Source organism: Amblyomma mixtum, chromosome 3, assembly GCF_055824585.1.
Source record: "Amblyomma mixtum isolate Tamu chromosome 3, ASM5582458v1, whole genome shotgun sequence".
NCBI classification, from domain to species: Eukaryota; Metazoa; Arthropoda; class Arachnida; order Ixodida; family Ixodidae; genus Amblyomma; species Amblyomma mixtum.
Genome location: NC_143014.1, coordinates 174,797,043 through 174,823,961, shown reverse-complemented (window position 1 = coordinate 174,823,961; position 26,919 = coordinate 174,797,043). Strand labels below are relative to the sequence as shown.

The 26,919-nt window shown below is 46.2% G+C and overlaps 1 protein-coding gene across 4 annotated transcripts; it reads left to right on the top strand.

The window, feature by feature from the left end:
* Nucleotides 1-520: 520 nt before the first annotated feature.
* LOC149352790 (uncharacterized) lies at nucleotides 521-26,242 on the top strand. 4 transcript variants are annotated; one of them, XM_089581983.1, is made up of 9 exons: nucleotides 522-691; nucleotides 997-1,192; nucleotides 3,285-3,475; nucleotides 3,974-4,094; nucleotides 9,144-9,292; nucleotides 9,359-9,493; nucleotides 13,391-13,585; nucleotides 19,483-19,579; nucleotides 25,879-26,163. In XM_089581983.1, exons 1-9 carry the CDS (start codon nucleotides 671-673, stop codon nucleotides 26,013-26,015), a joined length of 1,242 nt encoding a protein of 413 aa, XP_089438109.1. In that variant the 5' UTR covers nucleotides 522-670; the 3' UTR covers nucleotides 26,016-26,163. The 4 variants fall into 4 exon arrangements, with proteins under 4 accessions (XP_089438108.1, XP_089438109.1, XP_089438107.1 ...); XM_089581982.1 differs by lacking the exon at nucleotides 19,483-19,579 and having other exon boundaries at nucleotides 521-691; nucleotides 25,879-26,242; XM_089581981.1 differs by lacking the exon at nucleotides 25,879-26,163 and having other exon boundaries at nucleotides 523-691; nucleotides 19,483-25,245.
* The last annotated feature ends 677 nt before the right edge of the window (nucleotides 26,243-26,919 follow it).

The window sequence follows — 26,919 nt, the reverse complement described above, 5'->3', positions numbered from 1 at the left end:
CTATTTCCAAAATTCGCAATTCGCGCTGCTTTTGACGTCACCGATGCATTCATGATGGTACTATTATGGATGTATGTACAGGGTTGGCGTCAGAGGGTCAGAGCTCTTGCTTGCTGCTGGCACATGCTTTTGATTAGGACAGATTTCCTGGGTTGATTTGTAAGACCATGATTTTTCGGACTCCGGCATATTGCACATGTCTCACGTGCAATGTTCTATGGAAACACGCAGTTGAATAAAATGTGAGCCTGAGGAGTCGGTTGGCCAATCTTAAATTTCGGTTACTTATTACAAACCAGCATTGTTAGGACTGACCTGATCTATTGAACTTATAACGAATTATTAGAGCAGTTTCATTTTTACAGGGATCTAAAAACGTTGCTTTTAACTGCCTTTAACATCCCATACTTCCTTCTCAACATGGCGCCTAACGCATCATACTTGCTTCGCATCAGATTAGCAGCTTATTTCTCTAGTAGTCACGCCAATATTTCTCGTCCAATCAAATTTTTCTTGGTGCCGTTCTTGGGCTCAAAGAAAGAAGACGTACTCAGGGCGGGTTTGAAGTCGTCACGACACTGTGTGCATCGAGTCGTAATTACGTTTGCAGTCTCTGGTGTCAACAGACGCGTACTAGAAATGTGGGAGAGGAGTTGCTGAAAACAAACGGATGGATACCGGCAAGCTAATCGTGAGTACAAAGTGATTCGTCGTGTAGCGTCAGTGCCGATTTCTGGACGAAGGCTTAATGAGGCCAGGAACCACATTTCGGCCATACGTGCTTCTCCTGTAGGAACGCCGTTCGACAGCGATACTTACCTTTCATTCTTCACCTGTGTACAACGCGTAGCCGCGAAATATAGTTTCAAATCCCTCGGTGCACCAGCGCAAGGCATGAAGAGCGTTTTGAAAGGAATTTTGTCGTAATTGCTGATGTGAAAAAATTGTTGCTGCTTGTTTGAGTTAAACACGTCGCGTCCTGTGCTATTCTTTCAGGCCCATCCGAGCGTTCGGATGAGAGGTTCAGAACACCATTTCGAGCCTATCGAGTGCTCGAACGAAAAGTGCACGGCGGAGCCGGTTCCCCACTTGCACTGTCCATTCTGCATCAAGACTGTCGTTTTCAAGGACCCACGAATTGTGAAAGCGCACTACAGGGTCAAACATGTCGACAAGGGACTCTACTTCGCTGGTGAGAAAACTTTTAGTAACTACCTCCCAGGTAGCACCGAACATTAGAATAGTCACTATTCTAATGTTCGGTGCTACCTGGGAGGTAGCACCGGAAGGGTGGAAGGGGTGCGCCATTTGCGCCACCCTGCTCCAAACTGCTTTCCCTGCGCCATCCTGCTCTAAAACACAATATTGCGCCATAACTGCGCCGCACCGGCCACTTAGAGATTTTTGCGGCAGGAGTCGTTTGTAGATGTAACTGGATTCCAGTTGAAAAATGTCCAAGTTGAATCGCAAGCTAACTGGAAAGTGAAACCTGAGCTTGGCTTAGATACTGAGAATGAAATGGAGCTTTGGACACCAACTCAGAAAAAGGCGTTCTATGTCAAGGCCAGGGCTTCTTATATATCCTGCACAGGTACCTCGTCTCACTAGGTTACCTTTGGACAATAAAGTGCTGTTCCACATTAGATTTTTGAAGCCTGGTGTAGTAGGAGACCACTACACGTCACTGCGCTAGATTGCGAATGCCTTACCACAAGTCGTACCTCCCAGCAAAGTATTATCGCCAACTGATGAGTGGTTGCGCCTTTCCTGTGAAATTTCTGATTGGGATATTTCAACAAATGTTGTTGAACACTGGGTGAATGTGTTTGCACTAAAAATGCCCACTGGCGAACCCAAACATCCAAGACTAGGAAGGCTCGCAAAGGCTGTTCTTTCGTTGCCGCATGGCAACGCAGAGTGCGAGAGAGAAAGTGTGATGGAAAGTCATACAGTGGACATCGCAAACGTGTGTGAAGAAGAATCAAAATCACGCAAACAAAAGACAGAAAGCAGTCAAGAAAAAAGGCTGAAAGAGGAAAAGGCCACCCTGCAGTGGCGTCTATCCTCCCTGAAGGCATTACTTACGAGTGCCGAGGAACTCATCAGCACAAGAGTAAAATCGAAGGACATGGACAACGTGGAAAGTGGAAACGTTCTGGTCGTTGTCGTGAACTCCAAATTGCCGGCGGTGCTTGAGCACATTAGAATGATAGATTCCACGCTGGAATCTAACAAGTAATTCTAACAAGCAAATTGAATGTTGAATAAAATTATTTTCTTTGCGTTCATTTTGTACGTAAGTGTGAAATTGCAATTATTACAGGTCTTTTACTCTACAAACATGCTCCAAGACATAATTTCAGTGCTCCAAAACATAATTTTTGTGCTCCAAAACTGCTCCAGAATGGCATTATTACTGCTCCCTGAGCTGCTCCAAAGTGCTTGAGCCTGCTTCCACCCCTAAAAATGTTATGTAAGTTGGAGTAATGTTACATGTTGCATAGTAACTTTACATTAACATTAAAAATTAACATATAATGCTTTAAGTTACATAGGAAACGTTACTTTCACATTCTAAACAAACGTTGTTTTAATATAATCTTCTAAATTTTATTATAATGTTAGAGTAGCAACCATAAAACAACATTGCAAATATATTTCGAGCGCGGATTTCCAGACATTTTCTCACTGTTCTTAGAGTAAAGATGTTTTTCAACTAACAGTACCTTGTAACCACATCTCTTAGATAGTACTCGCCATAGATTACATGAAGAGCCCCATTGTTTTGTCACAAAACTTTAGTTATTACCCATTCCCCACTGTCACTCATGGGACATCCCGCAGTAGCGAGTATATAAGCTCGGCGGCATGATATCCGTTTGGAGGTGAGTGAATACGAGTTGCTGTACTGTAGTGGAGAAGGTGTCGCTCTTGTTGTTGGTTTTTGCAAAGTGTTATAAGTTGTGTGCCGTCACCACTGGCAGGCCTGCATGCTTGTGCGGGGCTGCTTCACCATTTTCCAGAAAGTTCCATTTATGTTGTTTACATGTTTCATGAATGCTTGGGGAAAGTTACTCGAACATTTATATGTAACATTACAAAAACATTAGAAAAAAAGGACATGAAGGACATTGAAATAACATTTGAGCGTAACAAAAATGTAACATTATCGCAATGTTTCGGTGCTACCTTGGCTTTATCTGCTAACTGCAAACAAAACGCCAGAAGCACATGCCCTGTGCGAATGTAGCGCACAAGTTAACTTTCAATGTTTTTTCTTGTAGGTTTGAAAATGCTTCGATGCTCTGCAACGTGCAGGATATCAGGAAGCATTAAGGGAGAAAAAAAGTTTAGAGGACCCCACTGGCACTGCTACAAATGCAAAAATGGATTCTGCAGGCGTGATGAAGCAATGAAGCATTTCGAGACACATTTTAAGATGCCACAGACAACATTTCAGATCAATATAGTGCAGGTAGGCAGCAATTTTTTTGGATTCTATTATTGCATTCCTATCACTGCAATGGCGTGGTGTACAAAAACAGTGTGGAAGAAAACAACGGACAAGTAAGCACGTAGACGGTCGCTGGCTCTCTGCTAACTTTTTGAAAAAAAAAAATAAATAAATAATTTACACCAGAAGAGTCGTGTATCACACCCTTGTGACATAATATTTTGTTAAATAAAAAGGCTGAGAGTTGTTGCTAGCCTGTGTGCTTCCTTTTCCGTAGCATTATTCTGCCCAGTTTTTTACACCACACTTACCGACACGCCGAAATTTCCATCTTGCAGCAGTAGTAGTAATAGTGTGCTATTACGTTCCAGCTTTTCATTTGTTTTATTGTTTATCTGACATAGAACTTTTTTTTGCAGGGTCATATCCATGCTGCTTTTTATGCACTTCGATGTGGACAAGTTCATGCCACATGCTGTGTACTGCAGCTTATTTCCTAACAATGCCATTATTTTTCAGGATGTTAATGAAGGGATGGGGCTGCAGTCACGTTTAGACAGCAGCATAGTTGAACATTCGGAATGCCATATGTCGTCAGCATCTGATATAAATGCAGATATGGACTCAAATACAGCTGTTGGTGAGTTAGCTGCATTCTCTCTTATTGCTTCCCAGTCACTTTTCACTCAACTTGTGGCAGCAGTAAGCATCTTGAACTTGGGCCACTACAAAGATTCTTCAGACTGTGCAAACTGGGGCGATGCAAGATTGTCACGACACAAGTACAATAAAAAAATTAAGCTGAATTATGACACGCAAGGAACATTGGACACAGCTGTAGAGACGGTGTTGCAGGAATGCAACTGTGGGAGCGTTCCTGAGTTTATAGCACTGCGGCCAAAATCTTGGAGCCTGTGGTGTCAGTGGCATTATATGCAGGTCTCACAGCTTCAAGAGGCACAAAAGAATGTCATGTCTGCAGTATTTTTATTACACTCGCATTCCTTTTGTCCACTGATATGCTGATGTGGTTGTGCTTGGAGAGTAGATGAGTAGTCAGTGGATGAAAGCTTTTGTAGTCGCATACCAGATTCTGAATGAACAAATAATTAGCCTACTGTCAGTAATAGCAGTTTAAGACTAGAAAAGTAAAGGTTAGCTATGTCAGCATGGAAGGTGACTGTCATCAAGTAAACATCAGTGCAAATTCGGCAGTAGCCAACTCGAGCCGTGCAGCTTCACGAGAAGCAGTTGACTGCTTTGACAAAGAAGTAGTCATGTCGCGAGGTTTTTGACAATGATGTAATCATTGGAAGGGTTCCAAGGCTGTGGACAATGGTGTTTATGTGAAGTGTTGCATGAGGCAGTGTGGGATTGTGGTCTGCATTTACGATGGAGGAAAGGCACAGGTTTGGTGTGGTTATTGTGGCAGCATTCTATTTGGAATGAAATGCAGGCGCTAGTTGATGTTTTAAACTGCTGGAAATTTATGCTTTGCAAATTTTAGACATACTTCCTTAATTAATGCTGATTCGTTGCTCCAAAAAACTTGTACCAAACAACTGGCAGTGGTTAACCTTGGATTTTAGCAGGGTAATGCTTGCTGCTTTGGTAGTTACATGGTGTAACTAAACAGTTTTCTAAATAAATCTTGCTGGAGATTTGCAACAGTTACACATGTATAACCTAGGGATAAGATCAGAAAATGCATTTGGTCACTAACTGCAGCTGTAGTTCTAGGCACCATAACCTATTACAAGTGTGTGGCTTTGGCTTTTGTCGACCTACAGTTATTTCATGGAGGGCAAAGGCTGCCAGGTTTTCTGGTTTGGTTTGGTTTATTAGGGTTTAGCGTCACAAAGCAACTCAGTCTATGATGGACGCCGTAGTGAAGGGCTCCGGAAATTTCGACCACCTGGGGTTCTTTAACGTGCACTGACATCGCACAGTACATGGGCCTCTAGAATTTCGCCTCCATCGAAATTCCAGCGCAACTGTTGTCACACCAGTCGCACGCCTCTCAGCGTTGCACCCAGCACGGTCTGCATCCCCTTAGTGACGCTACTGCCCAAATGTATGCACGACATAGCGATCAAAAAAATTCGCATTCGCCCGAACACCTTGCACCACTTTAATTACCGTATAGCTACTGCCTCCGTTAACACCCCGGAGCCATCGCCTACCACATCGGCCGTGTGGAACAAGATACAGCCCCAGAATCTGCTCTGAGTAGCCGAGCTAGGTGGTGATCGACCTGGCGCATCAATAATGCAGGAGGCTATGCTTCAGCATGTTTCAGCGTGCTTCTACGCTGAGATTCCTCATGAGACTGGTCACTGATTCGGTACCTCACCGGTCTAACAGCTTCAAGGACTATAGGTTCTCTCGCTGGATTCTTCCGCAACGTTTACGACAACAACCCTTACTACGGTGGAAGCCGCCGTGGTGGCTCAACGCGGTGCGCTATACCGCGGTGGCTTAGTGGTTATGGAGCTCGGCTGCTGGCCCGAAAGACGCGGGTTCGATCCCGGCCGCGGCGATCGAATTTCGATGAAGGTGAAATTCTAGAAGCCCGTGTACTGTGCGATGTCAGTGCACGTTAAAGAACCCCAGGTGGGCAGAATTTCTGGAGCCCTTCACAACGGCATCCCTCATAGCTTGAGTTGCTTTTTGATGTTAAAGCCCCAAAAACCAAGCCAAACATACTGATTCCATTGCCAGCTTGGGAGGGGATTAGCAGAAGCATTGTCCCTATGTCTGCCACTGCAAATAACAATTTCAAAGGAATTTATGATGCTACTACACCGAAAAATTTTGCTCCGTGTGTGATCTTAGTGGTAATAACATTGACAGTATTATGAAGTGTCATGGTTCAAGAAATTATGAGAGGTACAAAAGTTTCGACGCTAGCAGTAACTATGAAATTGGTATAAGATCAGGGCTGCCATATGGTATCTCAGTTCCAAAGTTCAGTACTACCAGTTACAAAACTGAAGCAAAATCGAGGTGTGACCTTGTGACCAGTTTGCTGAGGTTAGTATTTGGCGGTATCGTCTAGAGCTGAGCATTCAGCTGTTAGCGACTTCCTGCAACATTCCTTTCTCAACCATATTAATGGTTGGCTATTGGCCAGTTCATCGGTTTGCCATAAGTGATGTGACAGTCAGCTAACCTTAGAGTTGTTGACCATTCAGAGTGTTGTATATTGATACATGAGAGGTGTGGTGAATTTTTAAACTGATACGGTTAAAACTACGTCTCTCAGTCAAGCTATTTGCAGCAGAAAAATACATTTTTGAAAAGCGGCTTTTTGGAGAAGTCAGGTTGCCTGTTCTGTTCAATGTGTGCCAGCTGTAACCAGGAACAGTGCAGGTAGCGAGGCGGGTGACAGCGTGGCAGAGATGGCCAAGGGATTATGTGTTTTGGATGTGCCTGGGGCTCTTCAGCTGCTGCATAATGGTCCCCATCAAAGGAGAGAGCACACACATGCTAGCAAGCATGAATCATGGCTCACAATGCATTCCTGTAGTAGTCTTGTTCTGGTTGCAGACATGACTTGTTAGAAAATCACAGATTAGCGGACAATTAAACACACAACGTGGAAGAACACAGAGGTCTATATTTACAAATATAGACTAAAAATACAAGCTGACAAACTTGCCCATTTCAATCGTGCACCCGCAGTCGAGCTCTGCACGCACACTGCTTCTTGTTGCTGTCCCATCCACACTCTGCTGTTCTGGCTTTCCTTTGACAGCCCCGCACTTCGAAACGCTGAGAACACACACAAACACGCACAGAGGCGTGTACACATGCACAAGGTTCTCATTCAGGGGGCGCTGAAGGGTTCCTGGGTCCTCGCTTCAGCCATCCATCGACACCGGACACCCAGCTGTGGGCCAAAAAAGCCCATTGCCCAACCTGTCACTCTGGTTGTGAAACGTAGGAAAGGCAAGGCACCTTACAGAAACAAACATACAGACACGAAAAGTACACTTGGTAACAAGGGACTATGCTCACGGAAACAAACAAATAAATGTAAAGGGTATTCGCTTACGGACTGATTCTCTTCGCACTGCAGGTGCCTTTTCAAGTTGGCTCAACAAACCTTGTTAAACCAGCTGTGAAAAGTAAAAATACTTAGAGCATGATCTTTTGGTTGGGAGAGGCTTATTGTACTGAAGTATTAACTGCAGAGCAGAAGGTAAAAAAAACAACAGAAAAGCAGAAGAGGTCTCTGTAGTGTTACTGCAACACTTTAACTCCTTCAGTGTCATCCTGATGCTGAGATGTAACCTAGAAGCATTTGTAGATCTACCACCCTGTGTTCTGCACACTCTCTGACTTCTCCATACCAAAATGCACACTTTTGTTGCTTGATGCTCCCACTGCAACTTTGATTTAGGCTCACCATTTCAGACTTTCATCTCGTGGGGCGCTGACTCGCATGTTACTGTAGCAGAGCGAGCTTGCAAAAGCACCTCATGTTTTGTATGATTCTCATGCTGATATGAAATTTGGCCTCGCTGGTGGGATAGTATTGCCATGGGCAAAGGAAAGCCCAAAGCAAAAATATAGCAGTGCTATCAATTGTATGCAGTACCTGAGCCAGTGGTCAAGAGCAGCCTTATACTGATGGTACCTGGGAACTGAAGTTGCGAGCGTGCTCAGCGTGCAGTGCTTTTACGCATTTGCACTTTTTTTTTTATACCTCAAAGGTCCCTGGTGTGGGGCCATGAGGGATTCTTTTGATTATTGTCGATGAGTAGGCCTGTGGCATGCCAGATGGGGCAGCATGCACCCTTAGTTGCATAATTTGTGGGAAACAAATGAGTGTTGTGTAGTAAGTGGCCACAAAAAACACTTGGTTAACATGCTGTTGGCATACTATCTGCATACTATTGAAAACTGTTTGGCCGTGTATTAGCTCGTATTTATGTGTGTTCCGAGTTTGGGATAGCGGCAGTGGCTCTTCAGCTTATGTGAAACACCTCAGTCGTGCTTCAGGAACCAGCTTGGTGTTCAGCAGGATTGGATTCGGTTACAATTGAAATCTGCTGTGTAGGAACGTTAGATCGGCATTGGGTTCAATACTAGATGACTAGATCGAGATTGAAAATGTGTGTGTGGGGGCGGTATTACTCGGGCAGTGCAGTTAACTTGAGCTATTGCTTTCGCTGCTGCTTTAGGGTAACTAGCACACCCTCACTGCACTGAATTTCTGAGTTACATAGCGGCCTGTTTCTACTTCCTGTTATTGACGTGTTGTCCTATTGTGCTCTTCACTACGGCGTCCCTCATAGCTTAAGTCGCTTTGGGAAGTTAAACCCCCATAAACCATAAACCTATTGTGTGACATTTGTCATGATTTTACATGTTTTACGCAAGGAGCAAAATGCGTCTTTTAATTTGTGAATTGCATGGTTAAATACACATGTTTCTGTGACAAAAAATGTGCAGAGATAATTGTGAAGTCCAGTTATTCCAATTCAGTGAAGAAACAGTATTAAGTACTCGAGTTTTTTGCACTTTCGCAATCAGCAGCCCATATCATTGCTGTAGAACCACATGGATGATCACATGATGCAGCAAGTGTGTGAAACTTAATTCCTCCTTATTATAGGCTACAACATGTATTTATGCAAGGTAATTCTACATACTTTTCAATTATTTCTGCTCTTGTTTTCAGCTGTAACTGTTGATATGACTGAAGAGTCATCTGTTGATAATCCAGTCTCCCCAAGCACCTCTGAAACACCAACTACAGTCATGATCATCCAGGAGGATGACACTAGGTCACTGTCATCTGATCCAGGCTGCGTGGTGAAGTCCCGTGAAGTAAGCCACTGCCATTGCATCTGTTTTCTGCTTTGCGTAAGCTAAACATACGCTTTGCCTTTTCAGGAAGACCTTACAGAGAAAAACATCTTTCTTCAAAAGCTGCTAACTGAATTTAGGCAGCAAATGGACAATCTAAAAGCAAGGCACACACATTCTGAAAATGCGATGCAGCTAGAAATTCTCTCCTTACGCCGCCAGGTAATGATCAGTTTTTTCTTTTTTGCTTTTGTAGTCCTTGCAATATAACAGAAGTGCAATTAATGGTGGAATTTTCCAGTGCCACTGTTACTGTTACGGCAAGCTGTCAATGGTGTTCCTGCTCTGTTTCTAAACCCCTAGACTACGCTGTGGTTCATGGTGTGCTAGCAAGCAAAACAAGGCTTACAGGCTGGCATTGATTGTTTCAGGTCACTCATTTTTAATGGCATAATTGTAAAAAAGGAACAGTTTGATGCATCATACAAATGAACATTTGGCAAGAGAAAAAATAAATACTGTAAACAACCTAATTTTCAGAAAGACCTCCTTTTTTAGATTTTTGCTACTGGAATTTGTGAAAACCTGGTCCTGTGAACAATTTACGTTGTCATGCAAATTAATTTTTCATGTACAAGTGGCATGCTTTCATTTAGAATTGGTCTCCATTTGCTATAACACGCATTAATAGGTCCTTACTTTTCGAGCATATATTCCTTATTAATAACATCTTAGCTGATGGCAGAAAAACTGCGATCATTGGTTGCTATGTGAAAGGCCTTGTTGGTAGATTTACACATTGCCCGTCCAAGCATGCCCTGTTTTAAGGTGAGTCGTGGGTATTAAAAGTGAAGGTTTTTATGTCATTTTTCCGCTGTAATAAAGCCGAAGGTTTAGTTGTATCTTTCACTGTAATATCTATATAATATGAGTGCTTTATTTGCAAAGAAAATTTATTTTCTCACAAAAAACCCTTGTACAGAAAATCGCAGATATTTACTATGTTTTCACATAATATACAACACAAAAGCTCCTGCTCTACAACAAAGTCAGCTACTGCGAACAAGTGGCGTTTGTCAAAACTTCATCCCCATGCATATGAACCTGCGCCCGGACACAGAGGCCCTTTGAAAAATAATCGCTTTTTATTTTCGCGGTAGTTTATGATAATTTGAGAACAATGCAAATGATGAAAAAGTGGGCTGATGTGAAAAGATATGCTTTATTGGGTGAGTTATGCCTACATTTAAAAGAAGTGTCATACGTTGTGCGATGGCGAAGAAGAGTGGCCATTTTCTGCAATAATTTCCGCTTCCTATTAGAACAGCTATTAGAACAGGAACTATTTTTGCCAACGAACCTACACTCTTCTTATTTTCGTTTTTACATTTTATACATCGATGCTGTGTGAATAGCACGGTCGAAAAAAAAGCCAAAAAAAGGGGGAGAAGGGGGAATGCAGCACTCAGAAAATTTTTTAGGGGAGGGGGGTTCTGATACCGACCCCCCCCCCCCCCCCCCTTTGCACTGATCATCTGTATTGCCATAAAATGTTTCGGAATGCTTCATTACTAACGCGCTTGTCAACTCATAGAAAGAGGGGAGTATGTTAAACACGCTAGCAATTGTGAGATAATAAGTGTAAGTAAAGGTTTTATACTGGTCATCTGAGCCTTAAGTAATTGCTCATTCCCTGAGGCTGTCTAGGCTATTGGTTTAATCTAAGCAAGCAGAAGGGCCAAAGCTGCTGTAACTGGCGTTGCTTAAGGTGTCTAGGTGCCATTCATCATTTACCAGGTTCATAGCACAAGACAGTTCTATGTAGTTTGGCAGCTTGATATACTAGTAGTCTTGTCTTGTGGGTATGCTAGTCAGGTCCTCTGTGGTCCTCTGTTATGTTCTAGCTATGTAGCTGCAGGAAAGCTGTGATACATACTGGCAGATGTTGTCACTGAGGAAGTAGCAATCAGTTGGTGATAGTGTTAGCTTTCTTCCTCACTAGCTCATGGATCAGGACATGCTGCCTTGCAACAATGATTAGCATGCAGTTATAACTTTGTCAGTCCTTTTCATGGTACGTTTTGAATTAAGCTACAAATGGAAAGTAGTGGTCTACTTTATTATGTACAGCTTTGATGAAATGGCTGATGGTGCTGTTGGAACAATGGGCACCTACATGAGCTGTCAACAGGTTCGTCCAAAATGTACCCCATAGTAACTCCTCCAAGGGCAGTTTTTATTAAATTGTCATCAGAATCATCAAAATCAGAGCGTTGCAACTGTGGAGGTAGTATTTTTTTATATATTCTTGTGCATCATTTTCATGTACTTTTCATCTTTTGTTATGCTAATTTTTTGGCATAAATAATTAAAAAGTAATGTGCTCTGTATGTCCCATTTATTTGTGCGGTTGTGCATCAGCCACTCTCTTGTGACTGCCTGAGAGCAGTATAGTGTGCTTTATTAGAGGTGTTCCACCTGAAGAAGTACAGGTGTGTACATAAGTAAAGGACCATGCAACCAAAGTCAGAACAGTGTTCAGTGCGACCTAGCTGGGCACCAAAGAAACTGAAATTCACATTGTACCTGGGCACGCCTCCTACTGACGGGGCCCTCAAGGTGCTATACATGCCTTGCATTTGCCCGTCATTGATGCGGCACTTTTTGAATGGCATTACTGGCAATTCTGGCGATGCTTCATCCAAAGCAGCTGTTGCTGACATGTTGGCACAGCTAAAAGCCTGCATGTTTCAAACTTTTGTAGCCTCCAGGACAGTGTAGTGTCACGCCAACCAGGCAGCCGCGAAATGCCCAGTGTGCTGGTGCAGGCTTTGGTTTGTTTAATGGCATTACTTTTGCTTTTTACCTGGATGCTTCCAGGTGGTGTCACAGCTAAAATGTGACGCCGTTGCTTGGTGCTATTGCACCTGTTTCCTGTACCAAAGCCGGCACTGGCTGCTGCAGTTGCTATTGTTAGGAAGCTGCATTCTGTTGGCTTTCTGCAGAAGCAACTAGCTGCACAGGCAGGTGATCCCGCTTTTCTGAAGGTGCTAGACACTACTAGTTGTCATCATTACACATGTGCGCACAAACGGAGCTGAAGCCTTAAGTTTTGACCATGACAGTGGAGCATGTGTCTCAGGAAGTGGAATTTATTTGCTTCCACGAGTTTGGCACTGCTCGGCAACTCACTCCAACGGGCATTTGGCGCACGCTTAGTCACTGGTGTGACACTGCACTGTCCCATCGGCTGCAAACGTTCAAAACACGGAGGCTTTTAGTGGCAACAAAGCACTTCGCTGCTTCGGATGGAGCGCAATGATGTCTGTCACGCACAGAGTTGCCAGAACCGTTAGTATTAGTATCGTTCAAAAAGAGCGACATCGACGATGGGCGAATGCAAGGCATGTGGAGCAGTGTATGGGTCCCACCTGCTAGGGGCCTGCCTATGCGTGCTGTACATTTCAGTTTCCTTAGTGCCCAGCTAGATGGCACTGAACACAGTTTTCACTTTGGCTGCGTGCTCTGTTTACTTACGTCTGCACCTGTACTGTCAAAGGCTTTATGAAAGGGAACACGGGAACGCGTGTTGCTCCATAGGGCCAGCACAACCTATCATGTAGTTTGGGGTTATTGCTGTTCAAAGAGTGGAGGCACGCCCACATAATGTTTCTGCATCCTTATTGCTGAAAAATGCATGCAGTGGCCTATATATGGTGCTTTAGTTTGCACAAAATGGATGAATTAGGTATACTCATTTATGGGCAGGTTCTGTCCTGTAGTTGAGGAAGTCCTGCAGATTTAAGTTTGTGCTGATGATTATTTTCATTTGCTTAGAATGCAATTTTTTTTAACAAATGTACAGTTAAATAATTAGTTACGTGACTGTGATATCCTTCTTCGTTTTGTAAAGCAGCTATTGAATCTGTAAGGTGTTCTCAAAATGCTCATTTTACTTTATCCTTGTGCTACATTGTTTGGTCTCTTGTCACAATATGAAGTTAAGAGCCTTCTTTTGGTTTGTGCATATACAGAAGGTTAAGTGAACTTCTTCCTATGCCTTACATTTTCTTTTGTGTAAAATGTGCTGACCTTAAATTGTGTTTTGCTTTTTTCTAGCTGGAAAAGAAGAACGTTGAACTCGAGCAGTTGAAGAAACAACAGGCGGAGTTTGTTTCAAGCAAGACACCACAACTGAACAGCTCTCTCCAGAAATTGCTCAAAGCCATGCAGAATCAACATGCTGAACTACTTATGCAACAAATAACCCAAGCACGTAATGAGGCCTTTCAGAGTGCTCTTAACGAACTTCAGGCAAGTCTGTAGTTCATGCTGTGGAATTCCTGTTGCCTCTCTTTCTCCGGTAGAGTTAGTTCTTGGGCTAGTTGGTATTCTTGATTTAAGGTGGCGGTTCCACTGCCGCCATCTTGCGAGTAGTTCATATTCTGCCACCAGGCTACGACACTGATCCATCACTGAGAAAGTGTCTACCCGTCTTGCCCTCAGCGACCAGAGACTGGTTTTGGTTGAGATGTTGAGATACGTGTCCGGTCCTTTCTTGACCCGTGCACCCGTGCTGCGTGAAGGCTTTTCTTTTGTTGCTGCGCCTGCCTTCAGAGGATTACAAACGAACCATGGCAAGCCCGGCTGCTAGTCCCCGTCGTGCGTGGGGGGAGGTGTTGGCTGGGGTGGTTCCGCATGCTTCTTTCTCTGCCTGTCCCTCGCCAAAGCCAAAGAGAGTGGGGCTTCCTTTATTTGGTCTATGGTTCCGGAAGGGTGAAGGGAAAAAGTTGGAGAGCCGGGGCAAAGAGGGTACCATCTTTGTCCAAACAGCGTCAGAGGTGGGGTGATCCTTGTTCGGGATAAGGATGCCAGCACGGGAACAGAGGACCGTTTCCTTCTCTCTCTTGTTTAGCCTTGGCTAAATAGCCGCAGAAAGCTGTACCGTCGATGTTACTATCTGGAGGGCCTCCTTTGAGGGAATGTGCCGTTTCGTTCTTGAGTTTTACCCGACTACAGACTTTCCTGTTTTCAATGTCGTGACATATATTAGTGGGAGCAAAGAAAAAGAAAAAAATAATGCTGCCCAGCCCGCATCGCAAAAGGCACAACGTCGACACAGTGGAAACTTGGGCGAGTTAGTGATAATTGTCGACATAATTGCACAGAGCAAATTAGTAAGTAAGCGAAAAGAGGAAGCGGACGCCAAAAATAAGGAAGGTGTGAAATAAAGAAAATTAATTATGTTTATGTCCCATGTATATATTTCTAGCGTTTTTTTTTTTTGTTTTTTTTCAATGAACCTTATAGTTGAAATCGGTGCCTTTCTTGTGTCCTTCCTTCTGCCCTCGTCTTTTGCGCGTTCAATCACTTCGTCACTGTTGATGCATAGTAATATTAGTAGTAGTCGGAACACTCCTGGTCTAGAGTGTAACCTGCTAACTATAGCGCTGAAAAAAAAAATATTTTTTTTATCAAATGATATTGCATCTATGATAAGGAAACTATAACAAAGACAGCTATACATTTAGTCAACGCTCAGCGTATGCCTGTCCAACCTTATAAACTATGGTTGGTAAAGAAAAAGGCAGAGAGAAGTGGGCAATTGTCAATTTCTGTTTACCCTTGAGATGAATCGACATTGCGCAAGAGACGTGAAATTGCTATTGAGAGGGTGAGCACCGCAGGGTGTCGGAGTGTGTTTACCTCAGAAGCAAATATTCGTCGTACATGCGGCGGCACCTTGCAACCAATTCCGATCAACTTCGACGGAATTTTGCCAAGGCTCACAAAAATGCAGTATACAGATGCATACCATTCACGAGGCGGACTCGAGACTTTTTTATAGACATTGTACGAAGAAGAACGGGGGGGGGGTGCAGGAATGCTGCCAAAAAAAAGGGGTCGGCTACAAAGCGATAATTCTGTAGGCACTTAGGGCGACCCCCTCCCCTCTCTCGTTTGGACCCTCAGCTGTGTGCTCTTATTCATTTTAGACGTACGTCTTTCTTGTATCCAGTTTGCATCATTAGGCTGCTTATTCCCTCCAGAATTTTCCATCGCGTGCTGAAATGTATATCTTTCTTGCCTTGCGTCGACTTGCCTCGATTTGGTTGGATCAAAGATTGAAAAAGTGCGCCCGCGTATGTGTGTGTGTATGCGTGCGTGTCCACGAGCGCGTACCTGGAAACTGTAGGAACAGCTGCTATTTTCACACCGTCTATTGTCAGGAAACTGTAGCCTCGTTTACATGAACCCGACTTCGGCGGGTCGAGCCAGGAGATCGAGTTGAGCAAGGTCAGCCCAACTTGACTGCATGTTTACATGAACTCGATTTTAGCGAGTCGCGACCGGTTCAACAGCAGCGGCACCAAGCGTCGAACGGCGCAGCGGGAAAGGGCAGTGGCAGCCGGGAAGATTGCGGCATGAACGGCTGCCTCGCAGGCGCTACGGCGCAAGCGAATAACAGGTTCGCATTTATCACCTCTCCTTCCACTAACCCGACTCAGACCGGTTTACGTGCTATCTGCTGTTGGGGTCGAGTGAGTCAACCCACCCCCTGCAGCGGAGTTGACTGGACTCGCTCCCTCGACTCCCGGACCCGACTCGTTTACATGAACCCAGTAACCGGTTTTCAGCTCAAATCCTCCACTCAACCCGTCATGTAAACACCGCTTATAACGTGCTTGTAATCATTTTCCGAGAATTCCTTTTCCTGCGGCGCTAGCTACCCCGCCTGCAGGAGGGGCGCGCAGCAAGTGGAGGGGGCGGTCCTTTGTGCCAGTTCCGGAAGAGGGGACCTCACAGCACTATAGTCGGTTACAACTAAAGAACGAAGCGGCACATGCAACTCAGAGGGAGTCCTCCAGCCAGTCACGTCGATTTCTGTGGCTGTGCATGCAGCCAAGCCTGCGAAAGAGAAGGAAGGAGACGGCGTTTTGTCCCCGTGTAGCCGAGAGTGGATGTCCTTTGTTCGGGATAAGGCGAAAAAAATAATAACGCAAAAAGAAAGGAAAAGATTTTGCTGCCCCGGCATCCGCCATCGTCTCTAGGAGCACCTGAGCTGGAGCAGGGGAAAAGACGGAGAAAGGCGAAGGTACTAGTAGGTGTGGTGCCCCCGTTTATTGTCTCAGCTGCACTGGCCACTAAAGGGGGAGGGGGGGGAGAGGGCTGCTCACCTTTCGCATAGATCCGCGCGAGAGCGTCTTTTTCGCAAAAGCGCTGAATGTTACAGGTGGGGTCATATTCAGCAACAGACGGTCGTGGCAGCTTCAGTCTCCACTGCTGTCGCGGCGCACCTGTGGAGACCGAACAGAAAACTGTTCGGTCGACGCGCTTGGCTGGGCGGTCTCCTTTGATGGGCATGTGCTGCTTCGTTCTTGAGTTGTACCCGACTTATATACCACATGGATTCATTTCAGCGGTGGAACATGGCGCCCTCTGAACCACGGCATTCGTCTGAAAGAAGTGCGAGTCTAGTTCTGGAAAACTGCACCTGCTCCATGGTTAGTGCTGAAATAGTGCAGCTGCAGCCGCCATGGAAGCAGATGATGGTTTGCGGGTTGTGATAAACGGCGGAGACTCAAGTAACTTTCACTCGTCGACAAGCTAGAACGCTGCTCGAGTTCTCCAAAGAAACGGATCGAGGCTGGTTCATGGCAACATGTTATTGTGATGTGCTGTTTGCACATTTCTTCATGAGATACGAGAGGTTGGCTGCCGCTGATGTAGGCTGTAAACAGCTGGCTGCAATTCATTGGCATCGCAAAGGCTAGCGACGACCAGGCCTGCACTCGACCATCCGTTTTGGAAGCAGACAGTGCCAAACTGCGCTCAAAGTGCCGGAACTAGCGGTACACACCCGCCGCACCGCCGCTGCCACAGAACTTTGCCGAACTGGTGCATTGAGTGCAGGTGAATCGAGCGCTCTCCAACTTCCCCTCCACAGTGCTAGCCGGAACAACGAACAACCGGCAGCACGAAGCGAAAGCCTGTCTCTTCCCTTTCCTGTCGCTTTAGCAATGCCTGTCCTCGAAAAATAATACGACGCCCAGAATGCGTTTCGAAGCGTCAGGTGAAAAAAATTGGCAGTGGCTTAGCTCTGCTATGCCTGGATATACGTAGCGTAAAGTGCTCCGGTGTTTCGGCCGCACGTTTCGCCTTGGCTGCTCGACGGCGAACTGCCAGGCGACAACCTCGGGATCGGAAGAATTTACATTTTCCAGCCTTCTGCGCCGTTTGGCAGCGGCTCGACTCTCCTTAGCTTACCAGAGCTTACATGTTGAGCGCGACCGTCATTTCTCCGCGCACCCTTCTCGCGCATGCGCAGTAGCGCGCGGCGCAACTGTCGTAAACACGAGGTCACGCGGTGGAGAGGAGCGCACGCCGGCGGCGCCGGCAGCGAGGAGCTCGCACCGGCTGTGGCGGGGAGGCGACGCACCTGCGGACCTGCGCCTCTCGTGGCGTCACGCGGTTCTCGCGCATGCGCATAACAGGCGGCGCACACTCGCGCAAAACTCGGCTCTGACCCGCGTAGTGTGGCTTTACTAGCTTTACGCTACAAAACAATCCAGCAAAGCAATATGGCGGAAATCTGCTTGGAAGTTCGACACACACTACATAGGGCAAAATCGAGGGAAACGTGCAAACATCGTAGAGGTATCGTTCCCTTTCGTGAACACCTCCTGATTGTAAATGTTTAGCAGCGCCACACTCGTTATTTTTTTGAACTGTGATTATTTAGTACACGTGCATGTGTGTAGATGGCGCTACTTACTACATTTATCGCATGTCGCGTTATTGCTATTATTGTTTGTATTCTGTGGACTTTGTTCTTGGCAATTGTTACAAGTTGATTAAAAGAATGAGAGACCGACATTTTAAGAGTATATTTGCCAGAAAAAAAGAAGCCGCGGAACGTTTCAAGAGCTTGTGTCCTTCATGACGAGAACAAAAAAGGTAGCTAAAATCAACTAGACATTGCGCATTCCCCAAAAGCTGTAGAGTAAAGGCGATGCTTAGCCGCGTAGAGCGAAGTATTAAGTTTCTTCACGCAAAATCTCAAAACTGCCACGCGCTGGTTACCTGAACAGTATTGCATTCCGTTTTTAACTATTTCGAAAAAACGCTAACTTTGATGAGGAATAACTTTTAAACTAAAAAAGGCAGACGGATGAAATTTTAAGAATGGAAGGGCGATTAGACGGTCTCAAACTGTACAAAAAGGCGCTGCAGTGCAATGCATATCCCAAAAGTTATTGCAGATTACATTGTTCTGTTTTCTATGCTTTTCAAACATGCGTGGCTAATAAACTAATCTATACACGTACTTCTAAATGCTTAAATATGTTCATTAGCATCCGATCTCAAAGTATCTCGAAAGATATTTCTCTAGGTGCAAGAGGTTTTTCACAATTTTGCATTTCCTGAGACAAGTTGAGCTCAACTGCCAGTTTTCATCTTTGCGTTTTCTTTTACAGTTGAAACAAATTTGCAGCTACCGTTAAACAAAATGCATCTTTTGAAAGCAGAGAAAAGTAGCTTTTCGGAGATATCTGAACCATATTTATGAAGCGAACGAGCGAGGTACAGTCGACGTACAAATATCACCAAAAATGGTTCCCGCTCACCGTCAGAGTGGGACCGCCACCTTAAGCTCTCTTTCTCGCATAGAATGGAACATCATGAAGGGCCATAGTCTAAAATGGAGCATTTTAGTTTGGTGCATTTTTGTATTTTTGTTTCACATTTCTGGGTTCCAGAGTAAAATTCATTGTAGAGCGCTGTTTTCAAAAGGTGTTAGTTTTAGTTTAGTGCATTTGTGGATTCTTCTTTCACATTTCTGAGCTCCAGAGTAGAATTCATTGTAGAGCGCTGTTTGTAAAAGGTGCTAGTTTTAAGCACTGAATTGTAGATTTATTCTGATAGGAAAGGATAAGAACGGTTTCAGATGTGTTATAGAAGGGAAACATGCAAGTAAGCTTGCAGGTTACTTGAACTAGGTTAAAGTTGCTGTGGTGCGTGCTTGCAGCAAAGGATGACCAACAGTTGCTGTGATGTTGAAGGCAAAGCTATTTATGTGCATATAATAGGCACTTGCTCTTCTCTAATACCAGTCATAGTCACCACATAACTGCCACACGACGGTGATTTCAGCATGAGCAAATCATGTTAGTTTGCTAGATAAATTATTTAATCGTGTTTTCTTACAGAATGGCACCACAATTTTGACAACAGTGGAGAACAGCAGCACAGCAGTGCTGCAGCAAGAAAACAACCCATTGGTAGCCATGGTCCTCAACAGCACTGGTACTCTCGGAATTCCTGTTTCCCTGGCCGCAAACAGCAATCCATCAGTTGTGTGTTCTCCTGTGAAAAACCTGCTGCACAAACTTGGAACAACGGGGGTGCCAGTGATGATTTCTGGCCAGCAAACGTTTGTTCAGCCTCAGCCTGGCCGTAGTGTTCAGCAAGCTGTTGGCAGTCAGAACCTCGTCCTGACTCTTGCGGACAGTGATGTATCCCAGGACCTTGTGTCCAGTGCACAGCATGGGAGCACTGTAGTTGCTTGCACAGATCTGCAGTATCAGTTGCCTGCTGTAACATCTGATGGCAGAGATGATCAGGAAGGTGTGGAAGATTGTACATCCTGATCTACTAGGCACGCGTGTTCATTCATTACCTGCAGAAGTAATACGGGACAGTTAGACTTGTTAATGTTCCATCTTCTAACAGTGGAACTCAAAGCATTGCTGCAGTAGAAAAATGGGATGAGACAGCATTGAACCAGCAGTTGAGATTTACTGAAAGACAGAATTTGAAATTCTGGCTTAGGTGGCCGCAAAAAAAAAGTCAGCTGTCTTACAAATTAACCTTATTTATTTAAGCAGTCAGTCTCTACATGTTTCCTTCCGCTGCCAACTTTTATGGAAACGACTTCTGTCGGCGATGTGCTTGTATAAGTGCCTCAGTTTTCTGTGCCTATTTTTTTTTCTTTAACAAATGTGCGTAAAGGCCTTTCTGTTTCTCTTCAGAGCAAAAGAAGCTTTACCTCCCCATGTGTTGCTTTGCCTGTAAATATGGAATGCTTTTATTATCTCACATAGGGGTGTGCGAATATTCGATAATTTCGAATATTCGATCGAATAGCATGGTATTCGATATTCGCTTCGAACCGAATTCTCGGTATTCGAAATTTCGAAGTATTCGTCTCGCGCGAATAGTGTTACTGGGACGCTTGCCCGCTTGCATTATGTGGTTTCGGTTCCGAGTATTGCCGCATAGATGGCTTTTTTTTATCGCGCTTTCAACGCTCGGGGGTCAGTCAATACGCAAATCACGATCAGGCCGGGGTGCGAACCCAGCCACAAACGAAAGAAAGGTGAGGGCGACGAGCTCTTGCGAAAGATCCTGCGTTCTGGCCGTCTTCGAACCTGCGCACTAAGGCTACCATAAGCCGCGTCGCTGCCACCGTGTCGAGGCAGACGCAACGAAGGAAGAACACAGCCGACAGTCGTCTAAGCTTCAAAACAAGAAACCTCAGTTTATGTTGTTGTTGCGACTGAGAAGAATGAAAAGGAAAGTACACGGGCCTGCCAACTGGCTCCAGCCGAGCCACCACCGCTGCCACGTGCAGATAGAGGAGAGTTAAAAGATCAGAAGAAAGAGAAAAAGAAAAGACGCACGCGTCGCAGCAACAACCGCGTCCGCCGAAGCGGACGCTGGCTGATAAAACAGATAAGCGGCCGTAGCCGCGCTTCGTCACCACCTCCTCCCTTAGTTTGTTGTTGTTGTTGTGACTGAGAGAAGGCTGAAAAGGAAATTGCACGGGCCTGCTACTGGCTCCAGCCGAGCCACCACCGCTGCCACGTGCAGATAGAGGAGAGTTAAAAGATCAGAAGAAAGAGAAAAAGAAAAGACGCACGCGTCGCAGCAACAACCGCGTCCGCCGAAGCGGACGCTGGCTGATAAAACAGATAAGCGGCCGTAGCCGCGCTTCGTCACCACCTCCTCCCTTAGTTTGTTGTTGTTGTTGTGACTGAGAGAAGGCTGAAAAGGAAATTGCACGGGCCTGCTACTGGCTCCAGCCGAGCCACCACCGCTGCCACGTGCAGATAGAGGAGAGTTAAAAGATAAGAAGAGAAAAAGAAAAGACGCACGCGTCGCAGCAACAACCGCGTCCGCCGAAGCGGACGCTGGCTGATAAAACAGATAAGCGGCCGTAGCCGCGCTTCGTCACCACCTCCTCCCTTAGTTTGTTGTTGTTGTGACTGAGAGGATGAAAAGGAAATTGCACGGGCCTGCTACTGGCTCGAGCCAAGCCGCCACCACCGCTGCCACGTGCAGATAGAGGTGAGGTAAGAGATCAGAGCAAAGAGAAAAAGGAAAGACAAGACGCGTGTCGCAGCAACAACTGGGTCCGCCGGAGCGGACGCTGCTGAAAAAAATCAGATAAGCGGCCGAAGCCGCGCTCGCCGAAGCGAGGACAGATACACGATCACCCCCTTAGTTTGTTGTCAGCGAACCTTTATATGTTGTCAGCGAACCCTTTATATACTCTGGCTGGCGGTGACGTTATCGATGTGCTCGGACGCCGCAAGTATTCGAACGCGGGCTTTGCTTCGCCTCGTTCACCCCCCCCCCCCCACTCTTTTTTTTCCAATAGAGCTGCGGAAAAGATTATATGATAGGACAGATGCGAAGATAAACACGCAGCCCTACCGCGCTATCGCTTCACCAAATCAGGTGACGAATCATGCGTACCGAACATGGGCGACCGTTCTCGGCAGCATTGAAGCAAGCCATCATATTACCGGCGGAGGCGAGAAAAATGCAGCGGCAGCGCGGGGACTTGATGCCGCCGAAGTGTATACTTACTTCAATGGGAAGGGCTCATTTAGCGTGTGATAACGCCAAGCTTATTGTGCACCCGTGGAGGATTACTGCCGTTAACGCTCGGCATCGGGGAGGCTGCGGACGAACTTTAGTAGAACGAAATGATCGCATCCATCTATGTCTTGCGTCTTTTGCTATTCTGACTGCTTGCGCATTGGTGGGAACGGAACGCCGTCGTAATCGGGGCATTGAGCCGTCTTCGGTGGTGTGCCGCATTCTTGAAAGCGCGATGCTAAGTGCTGCTCGGAGGTACTACCGGGGACAATTTCGCCAGGAGGCGCGAGCGGTACGAATGACGTTTCGCTTGCGCCGCGAGAGTTTTGTACAGCCGCTTCCATTCTTGCTAGTCTGGGAATGTAACCGGAACGATGTTCCGATCCTTCAGCTTGATAAGCGAAGAAACGCTCCGGCAAACAGCAGCCGCGTGCTGCTAGTGAAATGCAAAAAGAAAAAAATGCATCGTGCGACACGCCTTGTCAGAGTGACGGCATAGGCCGGGAAGAGCGCCAGTTTGCCGCACTAAACCCAAGAGAGACAGAGCTGAGCCGACGTTTCTTCACGAGCACCCCTCGGATAGCAAAATAGACGCGCCAATCTCCGGCCGCAAGGTGATGGCGATGCATTTGATCCATGGGCGGCGCGTACTGAACGCTCTGTCCCCGACAGTACGGCCAACCTATCGGTGCTGTGGGAGCTTTGGATACGCGATGGTGCGATGCTGCCAGTGCTGCTAGGAGGTCCGGTCAGCCTGTTCCATTTTGCGATAGAAAGCTAGAATAACCTCCCCGAACACATTGTCATTGAGACTAACCCTGCCAGATTCAGACAGCTCCTAATCGACCATCTCAACGGCAAATAATTTTTTTCGTGCACCCTATGCCAGCTTCCAAGCCCTGCAAACTGACCAGCCTGTTCTACTTCCAAAGTTGTAATTTGTTTCTGTTTATATTTCTGCTACACTCTGTCATGACGTGATTATTTGAATTTGTTACTTCTGTCTTTTTTTCGTCTTGTTCTACTTTTTTTCTATTGTATATTTTATATTTTCTATATTTTTCTGTATTTCCATATTCCTTCTATATTTATATATTCATGTATGACGAACACCCCTGTACCACCTCCCCCCCCCCTTATGTAATGTCCCTAACGGGACCCTTAAGGGTTAATAAATGATGATGATGATGATGAACACCTTTGGACGCAGCAGTCCCATCGGCGTAACCGAAAAGGCGGCGCAATCCAAGCCAAGAAGTGAGGATCCTAAACTATAGAAACGCAAGCAACGCAAGTGGCAAGTCGGTGCACCGAACGTGATTGCCTAGCTCAGTGTTGGACATTCGACCCGTTCGACCACTGGTCACCGGTAGTGCAGAATGTCCTTTTTTTTCATTATTGTTCTCAGTGCTCTTGCTGCAGTGTATAGTGCAGTTACTCCTATGGTTTCAGTTATTGGTTGTACTACTGGCACCGTTCTGTTATACTGTAATTTTTTGCATTTTATCTCTAATTTCTTATTAGAAAGCAGACGGTATTTTTATGTTATAATTTTTTATTACCAAACCGGTAAAAATTGTTCTAACTCACTTTAGGTGCTCTCTTAAAATTTTGAAGCATGGTTTTAAATAAAGCCTCATGCAGTATGTAATGGCATCGTGTGTTAGGAAAATAAATGGTTTTGGAAATGCCTACTGTCATTCAGCCTTTTTTTAGTGCCAGAAGTACTATTCGAACTATTCGCTTCGAAATTATTCGAAGAAATTGCTATTCGCTTCGAATAAAAAAACCACTATTCGCACACCCCTAAATTATTCTCACAGCAAGGTTTGACTCTGACTTTTATGTCTAAAATGCTGCTTTAACTTTAAACACGCACAATCTCGGTGCTGCGCAGGAAAATGAGAATGAGCTTGTCCATGTAAATGTGTACACAGATGATTATAACCCCATCAACCATACATGTATGGATTTGGATCGCATGGGAGCAGTGGAGGTCAATCACATCGTATAGGGAAGCGCACCTGAAGTTTGCTTCCACTGCACCAGCGCCACTTCTCCCCTGCCGGTCATTTTGGCGTTGCTGTCCGGGCACGTCGCCGGCGGAGCGCATTGAGCCAGCAGCCTGTCGGCTGGTACGCGCGTGCTGCTCGCGCAGCTGGCACTCTCTTTCATTGTGAGCACGTGCCGTCCTGCTCGCGGGCGCACAAAAGTGGTGTTGCCGCTCGCTGTGAATTCCGCGATGTTCTAAGAGTGGAGAAACTGGTTGTGTGTGCGGCTGTCACAATAGGGGACCGCAGCTTCGCCCCCTCAGGATTATCGCCGGGAAGCGTGCGATTGTACGAGGGGGGACGGGAAGCGGCCGGTGAATGCCCTAGCACCCGTCCCAACCTTGGGAAGTTAACATCGCTCCTCGTTAGGACCATACCTTTCCTTCACGTCCCCTTCAGTTTCTCCGTGTTTCTTCTCCCCCCTTCTCAACATCTGTAAATCGTTGGTGCACGGGGCCGAGAGGATTCGTTTGCTTTTGTTTGTTTTTTTTGTTGTTTGTCACGGGAACGCGGTGGCGGGAAAATCACGACCGAGTTAGTTGGTCTGGAGATTTCGGTGCGCGCGGACGTGTGTGAGGTCAGCCAGGGCAGTGCTCGGCAAGCGAGCCTAGGCGGGTGTCTGACGCGTAGAGCGCGGCGACGGCGGCCCCGAAAGACGCGTGGAAGACGCGTGACCCGTGGCCCAAGTTCGCCCGTATCCGCAACCCCCCATCAGCACCGCGCGCCCCCGCAGCCCGACGCTCCCTGCGACCGGACCTTGCCACTACGCAGCTAAGCCACCGTATCTCACCACTCGCTCTACTCTTTTCTTTGTTCTGTCGCTGTTCTCGTCCTATTCTTTTGTATATTGCTTTAATCGTGTAACTTTGTTGTATAGTTCTCGCCCTGTTGTTTTCCTTCTTATTGTTAATAGTTGTTTGTGTTCGATTCTGTGTTTATTCGTGTCGCGTCTCTGTATTGCCGCTGTTTTGCTGGGTTTGTTTTGCACCCTTTTGGTTGCGGTTGTTTGCTCGAGTAAAGGGCTTTCTAAAGAAACTTGCCTACGCCTCATGCCTCCGGTCAACGGCTAATCAGGCGTGGCCCCTATCGCCGGTCAGCAGTCAAACCTCATCTTTCGCACACGGGGTGGAGAAGTTTGTCGTTCCACCCCCTCCGAACTTACGGAGAGTGCAGCAGTGGGCAGGTTGGCCCGATTAATTACAACTTCGCCGCCAACCAAACATCAAGCCGCCCACCATATCCTGACATAGTTGCAGCGGTATGACACAAAATCTCAGCAAAACAAAATTCGTTGTGACCCACCTGCTAAGCAGCAGACGATTTGCCAAATGTAAGAATTTGTTTTCACATCACAATGTTGTGTAGTAAGCAACACCATAAGCGAATTTCGTGTTTTCTTATACAGGCATACCGTCTTGTACATTTGTTTTTGAACTTAAATGAGAGGTGCAGCAAGTAAAGATTAGGTTATATTTTTTGCTAAAAAGTGGTTTTGTTATCTTTCCTTTCTATGAGACAAGCTGTGCATGTAAACAAGTACTTTAGTATTTTTACAGAGAAACAATGTTTTAGCATGGTTTGGGGTGTGGCTGGTGGAATCAGGCTAGCTAAAATTGTTGCTAAATTAGTGCTGTGTTGTCTGGATTTTTTCTTTTGTTCATATTTCAGTCATGCTGTCAGAAGACGGGATCTTTGGAAGCCTCATCTGTGCTTGTTTTACCTGCAATACTTTGCCATCTGCTCAGTTCTCAGTTGCTGAAATTTCTACTCACTCATATATTGTGCTTGCACATAAAGATCTCTGAGAGTTCTTTTAGCCTGCGAGTGGCAGAGCCATTAGGACTGGGTGTGAAAGGATTATTTACCATGGAATTACATTTTTTTTTTTCAGTGCACAAATCATTGCACATTCATTTTGAGAGAGGCAGCCATTAGGACTGGGAGTGAAAGGATTATTTACCATGGAATTACATTTTTTTCAATGCAAAAATCATTGCACATTCAATATCGAGAGAAGCAGTTTTGGAGCATAGAAGTTGTGGGAATCCTGGCTTTCCGCCGTCGCCTTTGCGCGGCTGTGCCGGCCGCCCGCGTTGTTTCTCCTCTTTCCCTTGCTCCCGCCTCAGGCGGTGGAGAGGCGGCTGGGTGACTAATCACTGTCATTTAGCCACAGCTCCGCCCCGGCTCCCCAAGGGCCTTTGCCATTGGCGCCTTTTGGCGGGAAATCAGGACCCGCTACGGGCGGCCGCGCACGGCGCGACCGTCCGAGCGGGGCCCAGAGAGAGGGATCCCTCCGAGACAGCGTAAGGTGCGTACGTTACTGTTTGTCCGTGCCGGCCTTGCCGTTCGGACCAGTGCTTACTCGAGCTCGCCCGCACGTGTCCTCTGACCTGCAGCGGCTCGAGCCTGTCACGCGGGGTCCAGCGACCTCTGACAGGCGTACCTTGCGTTGAATGCCCACTCTCTCTCGCAACCGGCCCAACGGTCGACACGAGAGAGAGATCACAGCACTGCCGCGGGGACATTCTCCTGCAGCGGCGTGCTAGCGGTGCGCATTACTCAAGTCGCTTCGTGCGCGCAGCGGAGCCTTGCTCCTCGCGCGCCCCCGGGACGGGGTGACTATTGAGTGTGTGTGTATCAGCTGGAGGACGATGTGAATAAACGTCTCCTTTGTGAACTTGGAGGCCTATTTCTTTGCGGCGAATCGCT

Bases quoted from the DNA above. Each gene is read 5' to 3' on its own strand.
- LOC149352790 (XM_089581981.1), top strand. From the start codon at position 671: ATGGATACCGGCAAGCTAATC. The intron at 1,193-3,284 runs GTGAGAAAACTT...TTTTTCTTGTAG, and splicing joins CAAGGGACTCTACTTCGCTG to GTTTGAAAATGCTTCGATGC. The intron at 13,586-19,482 runs GCAAGTCTGTAG...GTTTTCTTACAG, and splicing joins GTGCTCTTAACGAACTTCAG to AATGGCACCACAATTTTGAC.